The 12461-nt window shown below is 35.4% G+C and overlaps 1 protein-coding gene across 2 annotated transcripts in view; it reads right to left on the bottom strand.

The window, feature by feature from the left end:
- The window catches only part of LOC107863806 (guanylate-binding protein 4), a 29968-nt gene extending 18568 nt beyond the window's left edge, over positions 1-11400 (bottom strand). Inside the window, exons 1-12 of one of the 2 annotated variants that reach the window (XM_016709957.2) lie at positions 11097-11400; positions 9803-9905; positions 9018-9087; positions 8862-8900; positions 8659-8776; positions 8517-8574; positions 2434-2498; positions 2294-2300; positions 2123-2183; positions 1767-1826; positions 1658-1677; positions 1516-1581 (exon numbers count right to left, since the gene is read on the bottom strand). In XM_016709957.2, coding sequence (XP_016565443.1) covers positions 1516-1581; positions 1658-1677; positions 1767-1826; positions 2123-2183; positions 2294-2300; positions 2434-2498; positions 8517-8574; positions 8659-8776; positions 8862-8900; positions 9018-9087; positions 9803-9905; positions 11097-11185 — 756 coding nt within the window. In that variant the 5' untranslated portion in view covers positions 11186-11400. The remainder of the gene's footprint in view (positions 1-1515; positions 1582-1657; positions 1678-1766; positions 1827-2122; positions 2184-2293; positions 2301-2433; positions 2499-8516; positions 8575-8658; positions 8777-8861; positions 8901-9017; positions 9088-9802; positions 9906-11096) is intronic. The other variant, XM_016709956.2, reaches the window with a different exon arrangement.
- Between the last annotated feature and the right edge of the window lie 1061 nt (positions 11401-12461).

The following is a 12461-nucleotide window of genomic DNA, read 5'->3' as shown; positions in this document are numbered from 1 at the left end:
ACCATGTTGTCCAAACCAATTTGCGCACACCTCGACTAATTCCACGAGATACCTACCAACTCCCACCAGCATCGAGGTACCAGCTAGGTAACTCTATCCGTCAAAGCTAGAATAGATGGAAAGAAATCACCTAATGTTTTTTGTCTCTGCTAGGATTTGAACCTGAAACCTCGTGGTTTTTACCCACTTCATTGACCACTAGGGCACACCCTTGGGTACTGATCATTTGATATCTAACCAGTTAATAAATAGATAAGAATCATCTCAACGAATTACTTAACATTTTCATCATCCCAAAATCTTCCGTCATGCTAACTGTAAGGGTTCAACAAGAGCTAATGAAATTGAACAGTCAATTGATGACAATTGATGACAGTTAGGCAACTATAGGAGAAGCAGGCAATTACTTGTCCACGCCTTGAAGACATTTTCTTTTCTAAGATAACTTTGTGCAGAGAAAAAAGTTTTAGATGATACTTTTTGCTAAAAATGTCTTTAATTCACGTCATCATTTTTAGATCATCTCCAATGTGTGTATAAATGTGATGGACATGGTAATCATGCAATGCGCAAGGTATGCTATGCTAGTGTTTTGACGATATTTTTGAGAATTAGATACTGAAATATTATCTTAGAGGTAGTTTTGGTAGAGGATTAAAAAAGGTATTGAATAGTGTGTATTAGTAATGTCGAAATTAGTAATGCTCTAATTATTTCATCCATTGTTTGATTTGTTGTATTAAATACAGTTATCTTTAACTATGCTTATCTCAGTATAAACAATCCTTGTATTGATAATATCACGATTTGCTATGTATGAGTCACTCCATAAAACTGAATAGGATGTATAACTGAGGATTAAATAATAACATTGACTAATAAATGTATTATTTTCTCTAATACATCATACCATACGACCCATTATGAGAGAATCTATGTACTATTTTATGCAGGTATTAGTTATTCCATATTCTACCTTGTACAAAATAATATATAAACTCTCTCATAACTTGATACAATGCCATTTTGAGAGATGTTAGCTCCTATTATCGTCAGGTAGCTGAGTGGACATCTTTTTGGCGGTAACGGTGCATGCTCAACGTATTCAGGTGGTTTCTGGACTATTTTCTAACAAACTTACCAAGAAAAGAGAAACCTAATGGCATCTTCTTCAAAAGCAAGAAACTATGACCATAAGAAGAGTGGAGATGGATGATAGAATATACTGGGTGTTTGCACCAGTAAAAAAGGAAAAGAGGTGCACATGAACAGTGTAGAGAAATAATACATCCCAAAAGGTGCACAAATCACGTAGAGAAATAATTAATATATATATATATATATATATATACATATATATACCTAGAATTGTAGTGGATGGTTTCTTTAGGTTAAGATACAACATCTCTTGACTGTTGCAATCACAAAATTATCTAAATGACAGTTGATAAGCTGTGAAATGCAAAACTCAAGGAACAAGAAAACGACCAATGGACAGAAGAAGTTAGGCCATACTTGTGGTAAGCTGAAGGCTGTGCTATTATCACCCATTATTGCTAAAGAATCTCGAATTTGGTTCACCTGAAACCATGCATTACAATCAAAATTAATCTATTAAGTCAAGTTTCTTCATCATGTGCAGAACTCAAAAGAGCACCTGATCAATATTTTTATCACCTGTGGTAACAGAAAAAGCAACCAGAGTTAGCTTATATATGGCTTCATCGATATTTATAATGAATGCATATAAAGGTAACTGAACCTACCATTACTATTAGGGACACGTCTTAGAGCTTCATCAACCATTTCTTGCACAGATTTTCCTTCTGTAAAAGGTAGAGACTCAGACAACAACAACAACAACAACATACCCACTATATTCCCACATAGTGGGGTCTGGGGAGGGTAAAATGTACGCAGTCCATACCACTACCCCCGACGGAGGTAGAGAAGCTGTTTCCGATAGACAAGGTAGAGACTCAGACAACAGTGATAAATTTTACATTAAGCAGATTATTAAGCACTTCAGCTCATTTTGTTCATTTACATCCTCTAGTCACACATTCACAAAAAAATCAAGCAATTGCAAATAAGAAGATTTGGGCATCATTTCCCTACTTACGCAGAAAATCACGTTGGATGAGCCATAGTAGCTTTGCAGGTTCAAACGCAACATCTTGCCCCTACACAACATCCATCAACTGAGCATGTCATATAACTTGTTAAGTAACTATTCTTGCCCCTTTCAATGAAATAGAAAATTAAATAGGCTTCATGACTCCAAAATGCTTACCTTTACTCTGGCCGCAAGGAGAGCAGAGATCCAAGGATGAAACAACAGAGAGTCAGAAAAGAAACAGAGAGACTGAAGCTGAACAAACCAAAGGTTGAACATAAACTACAAACTTTTGAAACAATTAGTGAGAATTGAACCTTCCATAAAACTCCTCTGCAAGTTCAACTGCGAATGACAGCCGTGATATGTCAGCTTCGCGTATCTAAAACATAGAACAACGCAAAAAATATATATATGATCAGGGAGAGCCCTTATACATTTAGGAAAATAGGACAGGAAATAAGCTACCACCCACAGAGCCAAAGCTTTAACCATATTAGGATGCTTAACAGTTGTCCTACCAATATGTAGACAAGAATAGGTGAGCAAGAACTGCTTTTTGTACCAATGGATGGTCAACCATTACATTCTTTGTCTATCTTCTAGCACTTGCACGCCATTTATGTGATTAAATGAGCTTAAAGAAAATTTCTATGTGATAGCAATTATATTGTGCTCAGCTGAAGGACTCTTTGTAACACGACTCTTCAACAATTAAATGTTGTGCATCACCAACTTACCTTGAATAACTCCAAAATTGGATTAAAATATCAGCATTATATACTACAATATATTATTTGCACTTGGCAAAAGAACAAAGAAATGCAAGCTACACCCGTCTCTAGTTTATTAGTTTTTAAAATTTGCATTTTTCATACATCTATTATTGGGTTAAGTCTCACGCTGACATGTTCCCCAATTAGCACATGAGACCTTCAATTATTGTTCTTTTAGATGGTGGTATACAGTCCAGCTTCCATGCACCTTAACTATTTTATCTGTAGCTGCTATCTCCACTAGTACAAGTATCAAGTAATTCGGCCCACAAACTTACCCACTAAGACTTAGACTGATGAAACGAAACCAAATAATATTTTTTTTTCTTTGCTTGGATTTGAAAGAAACAGAAAGTAAAAATAATCAATCATTTGGGTGTTAGGTTTTCTATTCGTATCTTGGCTAGTAATATCGAGACTACATTAATATCACATCTAATGAGTAGAGTGTGGTCGTTCTTGTCCCCCCTATTGGCTGTTCTGCACTTAGCACATGCAAATGAGGAGCCAAGAGATTTAGTTTATGGGTTTTGAATCACAATTCTTTTGGTTTCTGGATTCCAAATAGATTATTTATACATATTAAATAAATTTTCAATACGAATACAAGGTTTGAGCCTAAGCTACTTGAGGCCAAACCCATAACCTCAATGCTGGATGGGAATTTTCTAGTAGGTAGCGATAAAACTAGTAGTATGGAGTATGGACAAGAGGCTACATCAATAGCTGAACTTTTCACAGGTATGGTAGGCTTGGAGACAAAAGTCCTATTCTTTCCAACTAAATAAGCACTTCCGCAAAGTTCACCTTCCCGTGGTCAAAACAAGACTTACGGATAACAATCACACCTTACCAGGGACAGGGACCACACTGCCCCTGAGCACATCACACCTTCAATTATTTTTGCCACACAAACTCGGAACTTCCTAGCTCAAAAAAAAAAAAGGAAAATAAATAATCATTTGGGTGGTTAGGTTTGTGGTCATTAATCTTTCAGTTTCTGCCTTATGAGATCCTGAAAGCACACACGAACAATCAAAGGATATGTTTAAGAAAACATGGGGACTAAATTGCGCTAATGCTATAACACAAAGTGGAAACCAGAAGTTAGCCACATTCGCATTTTAGATCATAAAATGTTATCAGACAATGATTGCAGCATCAATTGCTGTTAAGTTCTATTCTGCTATCTCAATTACAGGATGAGTCAGAAGAATCACTACACCTGAACAGAAAGAGCTAATCAAAGGAAAACGAAGTGTATTATTCGCTATTACAATTTCTGTTGTATAAGAATGACAATCATTTACGGTAACACACTAGCCACCCTCAATGTGTACATCTAAATCATTTAGTTCATCCACGTGTATGACATTTCACTTCAACAAAGTTTTCTGGCAACGGTTTCACTGTCAAAATTATTTCAGCATCATCAATAAAATAAAGAAACCCAAGCACAGTGAACATTCACACAATGTAATTTGAATATTGAAATGATCAAATATTAGCATGCCAATGGTAGTGATGTCTGAGGCACCCTTAAACGGCATTTCAGTGCAGGCACTAACATGTGCCTCAGAGACATGAACTCCTTCATGAAGAGAGCAGTACTAAGTAAAATGATGCATTTACTTGTTAAGAGAAAATGATATCGGTTAAATATATTGGTGATTAGTAAGAGGAAGTTCCGATTTTAGTAAAAAAAAACAAAAGGTAGTCACTAAATCTGAACTAGCAACTTAAAACTGTATTTGCATCTGAATCAAATACTTGAAGTGGGTTTGAACTTGATTGACAAGGTTTTAACTCCATATATTTGCCAATGCAAAATTTTCAGATACTTTGTCCACATAATCATTATTGTGTTTATAACCTTTTCTGTTGCATTACATTTATCTTTTTTTTGAACTCTGCTTATGTGTATCTTGCATCCTATGTGAGCACGCACTGTCAGTCCCAAGCCTAGACTTTTTAAAAAAAAAAAAAAAACTGCAATAGGTTGATTGCTAGCATAAAACTAATCAATCTATGATCAAGCAAAATGAATATTAAGTATTCATATAATAAAATCAACCAATGGGGATTGAAATGTATTGTTCATTTACATTCTTTATTCATTGCTTCATCCGTGCCATTTTTCACTAAAACACGTGCTATAGTTGTGCTTTACACTTATAGAAGTAACAACTCTTGAAGGTTTTTTATGCTGTTCACCTTCGACATAACTGGCTCATGTGATCTTCTACCTTCTTGTCCCAACATGTTGTCTACAGACAAATAACGTCTCTCGAGAAATTTATGATGACATGGTTGCCAAATGTATGAGGCTGTTCCGTATAGTTTCATCATCAGATAGCTCGAGAAATTATTGTTCATGCTTCTTTACTATCTAAAAACCTACTAGAAGCTATATCAATGTGCTTTGAGTACCAAAACCTATGGCCATTTTTCCTCGAACAAATGCTCAATTCAGAATGATCCACCACATCTCATACATCCCATGGCTATCCTCACTAATGATACTTATAAATACATTCAAGAAATCCACTATCCACATCTATTGATATCCTCACAAAATGATACTTGTAAATACATTCAAGAAATCCACTATCCGCGTCTATTGTAATATCAACATTTTGAAGTAATTGAAAAAAGGACATAAAAACGTCCCATTCCTATCAATTATCTTCTCAAAAGGGAAAAGTTATAAAATCCCAAGACAGCACAAAACACGAGAAGTTCAAAACTGGAAATTTTGCTAACCATAAAAAAGTTCATAAGTTTCTACCTATTACATGTGTCACTCCTCTATTTGGGGAAGAAATGTTGGCATCAGAAGATTTCGCTTGCTGAATAGGGTTTACTCCACTTCACCTGTAGAAGTCGGGGTGAGGAGTAGTGGAAAATCTAGGAGGTTATCTCACCTTTTGGGAAGAGATTTTAAAGAGGTGGGTGGATTTAGCAAGAACGCTAAGTTTGCTATTTCTTTTAACCAAAAAAAAAAAAAGAAAAGCAATCGTAAATTTTTGGACTGATGTTGTTCTCTTGAAGGGGGACCGAAAATTGTTTCTCTTGCAGATCTACAACAGTGCAATGGTTGAGAATGTGGCCCCAGGGTATAAAGATGCTATTTTATTCAGGACATCCGGTTTAGAAGAGCACTAAATTAATGGGAGTTAAAGGACTTGCCTTAATAAGTAGTTCATCTCATTCATATGAAGAAGGATCTCGAAATGGACAGCATAAGGACATGGGAGCTTCACCTCAAATCATTATATGATATGCTGCTTGTAAGAGAGAGGAAGAGCTTACCTTATCAAAAAAAAAAAAAAAGAGAGGAAGAGCTTCCACATGGGGCTTTTTGGGTGCCCCAATCACCTAAGATGTTAAAAGTGTTTTGAACTATGAGCTGATTGGGAAGCTAGAAAATTGGAGGAGGAAGGTGCTGATACTAGCTGGTGGTTTTTGTCCAAGCAGCAGAAGATGTCAACCAGCTACTGCTGTACATTGCAATATTTCCTCAACTCTATGGAACTTAATACTATATGACTACCAGAGGAATCAGTTACAAAATGGAAGGCAAGGAATAAAGGGAAGATTTAGTGACAGGAACAAGGAAGTTACTCGGTTTGTGATATGGACTATTTAGAGAGGGACAATAGAAGTGCTTTTGACGAAGGAAACAACAGCCTCCCATTAATTTTTGCATCTCTCTTGAGCACTTATACGATGTTATTTATTGAAAGTAACACTTTTGTAGAGTTGAATTATGTAACTACCTCAACTAAAAATTTAATCCACATGTGGGCCAAATTCTTTTTCATAGGTCAAGCAAGTGAATCGTTTTTTCAACTAAGGATGATAGTGAGACTTGAACTTAGGACTTATGTTGCTCTGATTCATGATGTATACTGTGACAACGTCATCTAAAAGCTTATATTGTTAGTGATGGCACGCTTATTCACTTAATTACATCTTCAACACATATAGCTTCTTCTTGCTTTGTATACATCTTGTATCCCCAATGGTTGTCAATGTAACACTTTTCCCGAACTTTCTTATTTTTTTAAAGTGGTACTGCACAAGTTGCATGCACCTCGATTGTTCTACTAGGTACCTATTGCCTCCCACCAACACATGCGTCGTGTAACTTTACCCACCTAGACTTGGACAAAGGGGAAGAAATGTCCAAGCCTTTTTTCCATGATTAGAATTTGAACCCTCATTTCTTGTGGTTTTCATCCCACTTTATTGAGCTTGCAGACGTTCAAAGACCAGAACCTATTCTGGATAATGACAGGTGCATAGGAAAACAAGATGTCATCTAAAGTCAGCGTCAAACCCCGCTTTTCAGCTAAGCATCGGCAGCACAAAATAACTCCCCAAATGTCGTACATCATACCCTCCGGAGCGGTAACACCTACTCCTTTAGGGGTCGTTTGGTTGGGAAATTGTTATCCCAGGATAACTTATCCCACCATGTATATGGGATAAGTTATCCCATCACTAAGGGAAAATGGTGGGATAAGTTATCCCGGGTTGGCTTAATCCCTCCAACCAAACAAGGGATTAAGCGATCTTTTATTTTATCCCGGGATAACTTATCCCTTGGATTTTTTATACCTCAAACCAAATGACCCCTTAATGTTTTATCACATCCTGGCAAAAAGTTGTTGAATTGACCAATTTACCCCCAAAAATAATGCTTAGGCAAACCAACTATATTATCAATATATTTCAAATTGTCTTCTTAGTTTTTCTCCAGCAATAAAACCAGGAAGAAGTTTTTTCCCTCTTTCAAAGTCTCTCAAATGTTCTTGTGTAATCTTTTGATGTATGAACTTAGTATGTTTTTTTTTCTTTGCACATGTTCTTTTTTTGGGATAAATGTATATTGTTATACATGTTATGATTTGCTTTTTTCTGTTCTATTTTTACTAACCAAAGTCTCAAATGTTCTAATAGTTACTTTAAACTCACCATATACTTGAGGATATACATGGAGCCAAGCTTTCTAATGATGGCTCTAACTGTCTGAGTACATCATCATCATTACATTATGGAGCCAGATTCGATAGGTCAGCGAGAATTGAAGTTCTTGATCTATCATGAAACATAAAATTGCATGCTCATTCCTTGATCTGTTAAGCGACGTGTTTATACAGCAAACAAGAAAGAAGATACATATTTTGGTTTCATTATTTTACTTTTTGAGATGCATAGAGGAAGAATAAAGTAGTAAGCAGAGAACAATATCATGCAGAAGCCTCATTATTAAGAAACTAAGCCTGGTTATAATTTGAGAAAGAAATAACCTATCTAAAACATGGTTTGTCCCTCTCCAACCCTTCCTCACACCCCTCTTTCATAGGAATGGCTGTCATAACTTTTTGTGAGATAGTAATTTATTCCCTTCTCCAATGACTCGTCTCTATAGAAGGGAGACATTCTTCATATTTTACCACTCAACACTTCAGGGACAACTAATAACCAATTGGGTTCTGCTCAAATTTTACATATTTCACTAACTTAAATTGTCATGCCCTGAATATAAAATTTAAACTAGGATTAATCTGTACAATTTCATTAGAAAGAGAGTGGGTATTATAGGAAGAGAAACAAACCGTCTCAGGGAGATTATATATAAGCACAGAACTCATAACAGCTGCAAGGGCAAAAATCCTGAGAAACAAAAAGCATCACAAAACAGCCGCGTTTAGTCAGATAGATATGGTAGACTACAACATCTCAAGATGAGCATATTACCGATCATCGTATACATTAGATTTTCCAATGCTTTCAAAACCTTCCGTGTCGAGGTAAAAAACAGAAGTTTTTACTCCATCGATATCCAGCTCTACTGGAGTGCCCCAAACCCATATCCCTGGAAGAAAAGGAAACGGGGAAGTTAAATGATGTTCGGATCTCTATTTGAAACAAGAGTGTCCAGAAAAATCTTGCATATACACCTTTTGTCTTTGTATCACGCATATGCCCAACACCAAAACCTGCAAAAAAGAACTCCATCAATCAGTTGCCAAAAAACCTTGCAGCTATCAAGTTAACAGCAAATTTTAACAACAAAAACAAAAAGTGATGTCAGCTATAAAAACAATATGGCGTACCTTCATCGCAGGACAGGGAAAGGAGCTGATTAAGAGTAAATGATTTTCCGGAACGATATGGACCAATAACCTGATCAAAATTTTTGTCAAAATGTCAATATACCAGAAAAAACACTGGTGGCAAATAAAATTTAGAAAAAAAAAAAAAGCTCCGTTAGCAACTTCCTCCAAGAAAACCAAATTCAGATGCACAAAAAGACAGTACTTGATAGTCAAAACCAGTGCATGGAAGATTCCTCCAAAAAAAATAAAAACAAGAAGACAGTTCTCCCTGTAAGCCAGTAAAACTACCCTAATTTCCTTCTTGGACCATTCTAAAAAGAAAAAACGGACCTTTTTCTTTTAAATAAAGAACTTTTCTCTTCCTTTTTCTTATCTCTCCCTCTCATAATTAGACAAATATGAATTACATCTATTCAAGATAATTTCAAATAAATGCAGTTTTTTTTTTCAGAAAAAAAAAAAGAATGTAGAGTATTAGAACTTGATGCAAAACCTTACCAACTAATTATTTCACTTTTCCATGTCAAAACAGTTATTTTGAATAAATTTTTTTTAATCAATGCAGTAATTTGTTCGGACATTTTACTATGGACCACCATGCAAGTCAAACTAATCATGGTTGAGTATCACAATACAGGACAAACCCTTAAACATAATAACAGAAACTTCCAAGCAATAACACGGAGACTCAAACTTCCATAGAACTGTGTAAGAGATGATAACATTTTATTCCTAAAAAATGACTGGTTATAACTGATTCCAGATACTAATGCAAAACCTACAGCAACAGCTGCAATGGGTGTAGTTATCTTCTCAATTGCCTCCAATCCTTCTCTTGAAAGGCGAAGTTTTGTGTGACCTGGATCAGGCTCTATAATAGGAAACCTGTCAAGTAGAAAGATAGCTATATGTTGGAACAACAAACAGCATTCCAGTAACAATAGAAAGATAGCAAACTGTACATCCATACGCAAAAATGGCAAACAGATTATGTACATCTAACTTACCGAGGCTTGATGAGACAACATTTATCATCAGTCATAGTACGAATAAATAATCTAATTTCTACTACAAACATAAAATAATAAGATACTGCAAAGATTCGGAGCATTCTTGTCCGATCTGTCGAAGCCATTAATACTGCTGCTTCTCTTTTTCTCTATGAGAGGAAGTCCAGGACAACTAACATGTAAATCAATTCTTCACCAGGTATCTGAATCCTCCCACCAGCACAAGTTCCATCTTGGTCATATGGGCAAAATCACCTAGTTTTATACTTGGGTGCCATATTGCTTAAAAAAGGGCATCCATGTGCGCTAAAGCTCCTGCTATGTGCGGGGCCCGGGAAAAGGCTGGACCACAATGGTCTATTGTAAACAGCCTTACCGTACATTTTTTGCAAGAGGCTGTTTCAACTGCTTGAACCCGTGACCTCCATGGGTTCCATATTGCTTATAACTTATGAACTCTATATGACCGGCAAGCTGGTCTAGCTAGAGAAATGGATAATAAGTATCAATATAGCCCATCCCAACTAGCTTGGGATAAAGTTTAGCAGTAGTAGTTGTTGCTGTTGTATATAATGGGGATATTGGTCAATGGAATGAAGTTAGCACTAAGGCCTACCTTATGATATCATGGTTAAAAACCAGTGCAGGTTCAATCAATCAGTTCTATAAGGCCATTATATTTAAACATCTTAGCAGCCCTCAACAACAACATATCAAGTGAAATCCCACAAAGTAGAGTCTGGGAAGGATAGAATGTACACAAACCTTACCTCTACCACTTGAAGGTAGAGAGGCTATTTCCCGACCCTTTCCCCCTCCGCTCAAGAGAAGCAAATTAAAGTAGTAATGGAAAAGAAAAACAGCAGTGAAGAAAAACATGATAACTAATATAAAAGCAGTATGGCATGTTAGCAGTCATCAAGTCAAGAAAATTTACAATGTGAATTCTCAACAAGCAACTTGCATCTGAGCAATTTACACTAATATTACTACAGATCACAATGATTTAAAGCCAAATAAGTGAGAGTAAGATCAAACACACAAAAGGGTATGTAAAAAATCTTACGCTTGATGAAAATTCTCGATAGAAAAAGACCCAGATGCGAGAAAGCAAAGAACGATAAAGAAAAGGGTAATTTTCCAAGAAAGCTTCATTCTTGATCTGGGATTTCAGCTGTAATCTTGAAATTGCAGTAAAGTTACAACAAGCATTGCAATGCCCAATACATACATACAAAACACTAAACAATGGGATTTCAATTCGATCAGGACCTGTTTCTTAAGGATTTCTTTTATTTTATTTTATTTTTTCTTTTAGGGGTTTCAGATTTTCTGAGATTCTTGCCCAAGTAGAGAAGGAATTTGGAATTGTATTAAACAAAATATATTTTGTATCAACTTTGTCTTTCCTTCCGAACACGGCAAAGGGTATTATTGTCAAATACTTTCTCCGTCCCAAATTTTTTAATTTAATTTTTTATTTTATCATTTTTTTTATTAATCAAGAAAAAATAAAAAAAAAATTTCATGTTTACCCTTTACATTAATTATTTTTTTTTAAATTAAAATATAACATCAATTAATAAAAATATTATGATAAATTAATTATGTTATTAATTATTTTTATTGTGGCTTATTAGAGTTGACCACAAGAATGCAAGTGGACAACAATCTATTGGATAAAAATTAAATGTGCTCTAACTGGGTAATTGGGCTACGATTCGTACGGGAAAGTTTTGCATGTACAAGCCAAGTAAACTAGTTTGCAGCCGATATATTACTTTTTCAACATAAGAAATGATTCGAGGTGTGAGAGGTTGGATATAGTGAAAATGAGGAGAGATACATGTAATGTTATATAAATAATAGGAGTTTACAGGACTTAAGGATTCAGTTGATCAGTTTAGACCTCAATAAAGAGAATTCAAGAAAGATAACCTAAATTGACCGAAAGAGAGGAAAATGAAATTGAGAGAATTTCTAGTAGTTAACACTCAAAAGTGTATATTCACATCTTCTCTAATGATTCTTACAAGTATTGATAGTTGAATACAATCAAACGAATGAATCAATATGAAGCCTATTACACAATTTTGTTATTGGTTAACTCTAGGATTAGTATTGTTCACCAACTAACTTTCCTACTAAAACTTTTAACCTTTTTTGATAACGTATCCTTCTGCTAACTCAACACTCTTCAATTATTTGATAACAATATTCCTGCCATCATAAGATCCTTGGCCTCAAGGATCAAAAGTAGGAATCTTGTCTTAAGGGAAGAAGAATACTCTCAAGTGGCAGCATCAACTAGTAATCCTATCTACTGAACTAAGACTTATGCCACTGCTTTGTTGTCTTTTTTGACTATGTTTCTTTGTACTATAGTTCGAGTTTTAGGCAATGGGGGTTGGCCACATTAGTAGAAGGTAGA

The sequence above is a fragment of the Capsicum annuum genome, chromosome 3, assembly GCF_002878395.1.
Source record: "Capsicum annuum cultivar UCD-10X-F1 chromosome 3, UCD10Xv1.1, whole genome shotgun sequence".
Classification (NCBI taxonomy): Eukaryota; Viridiplantae; Streptophyta; class Magnoliopsida; order Solanales; family Solanaceae; genus Capsicum; species Capsicum annuum.
The sequence above is the reverse complement of the archived record's forward strand: the minus strand, read 5'-3'. Positions and strand labels throughout refer to the sequence as shown.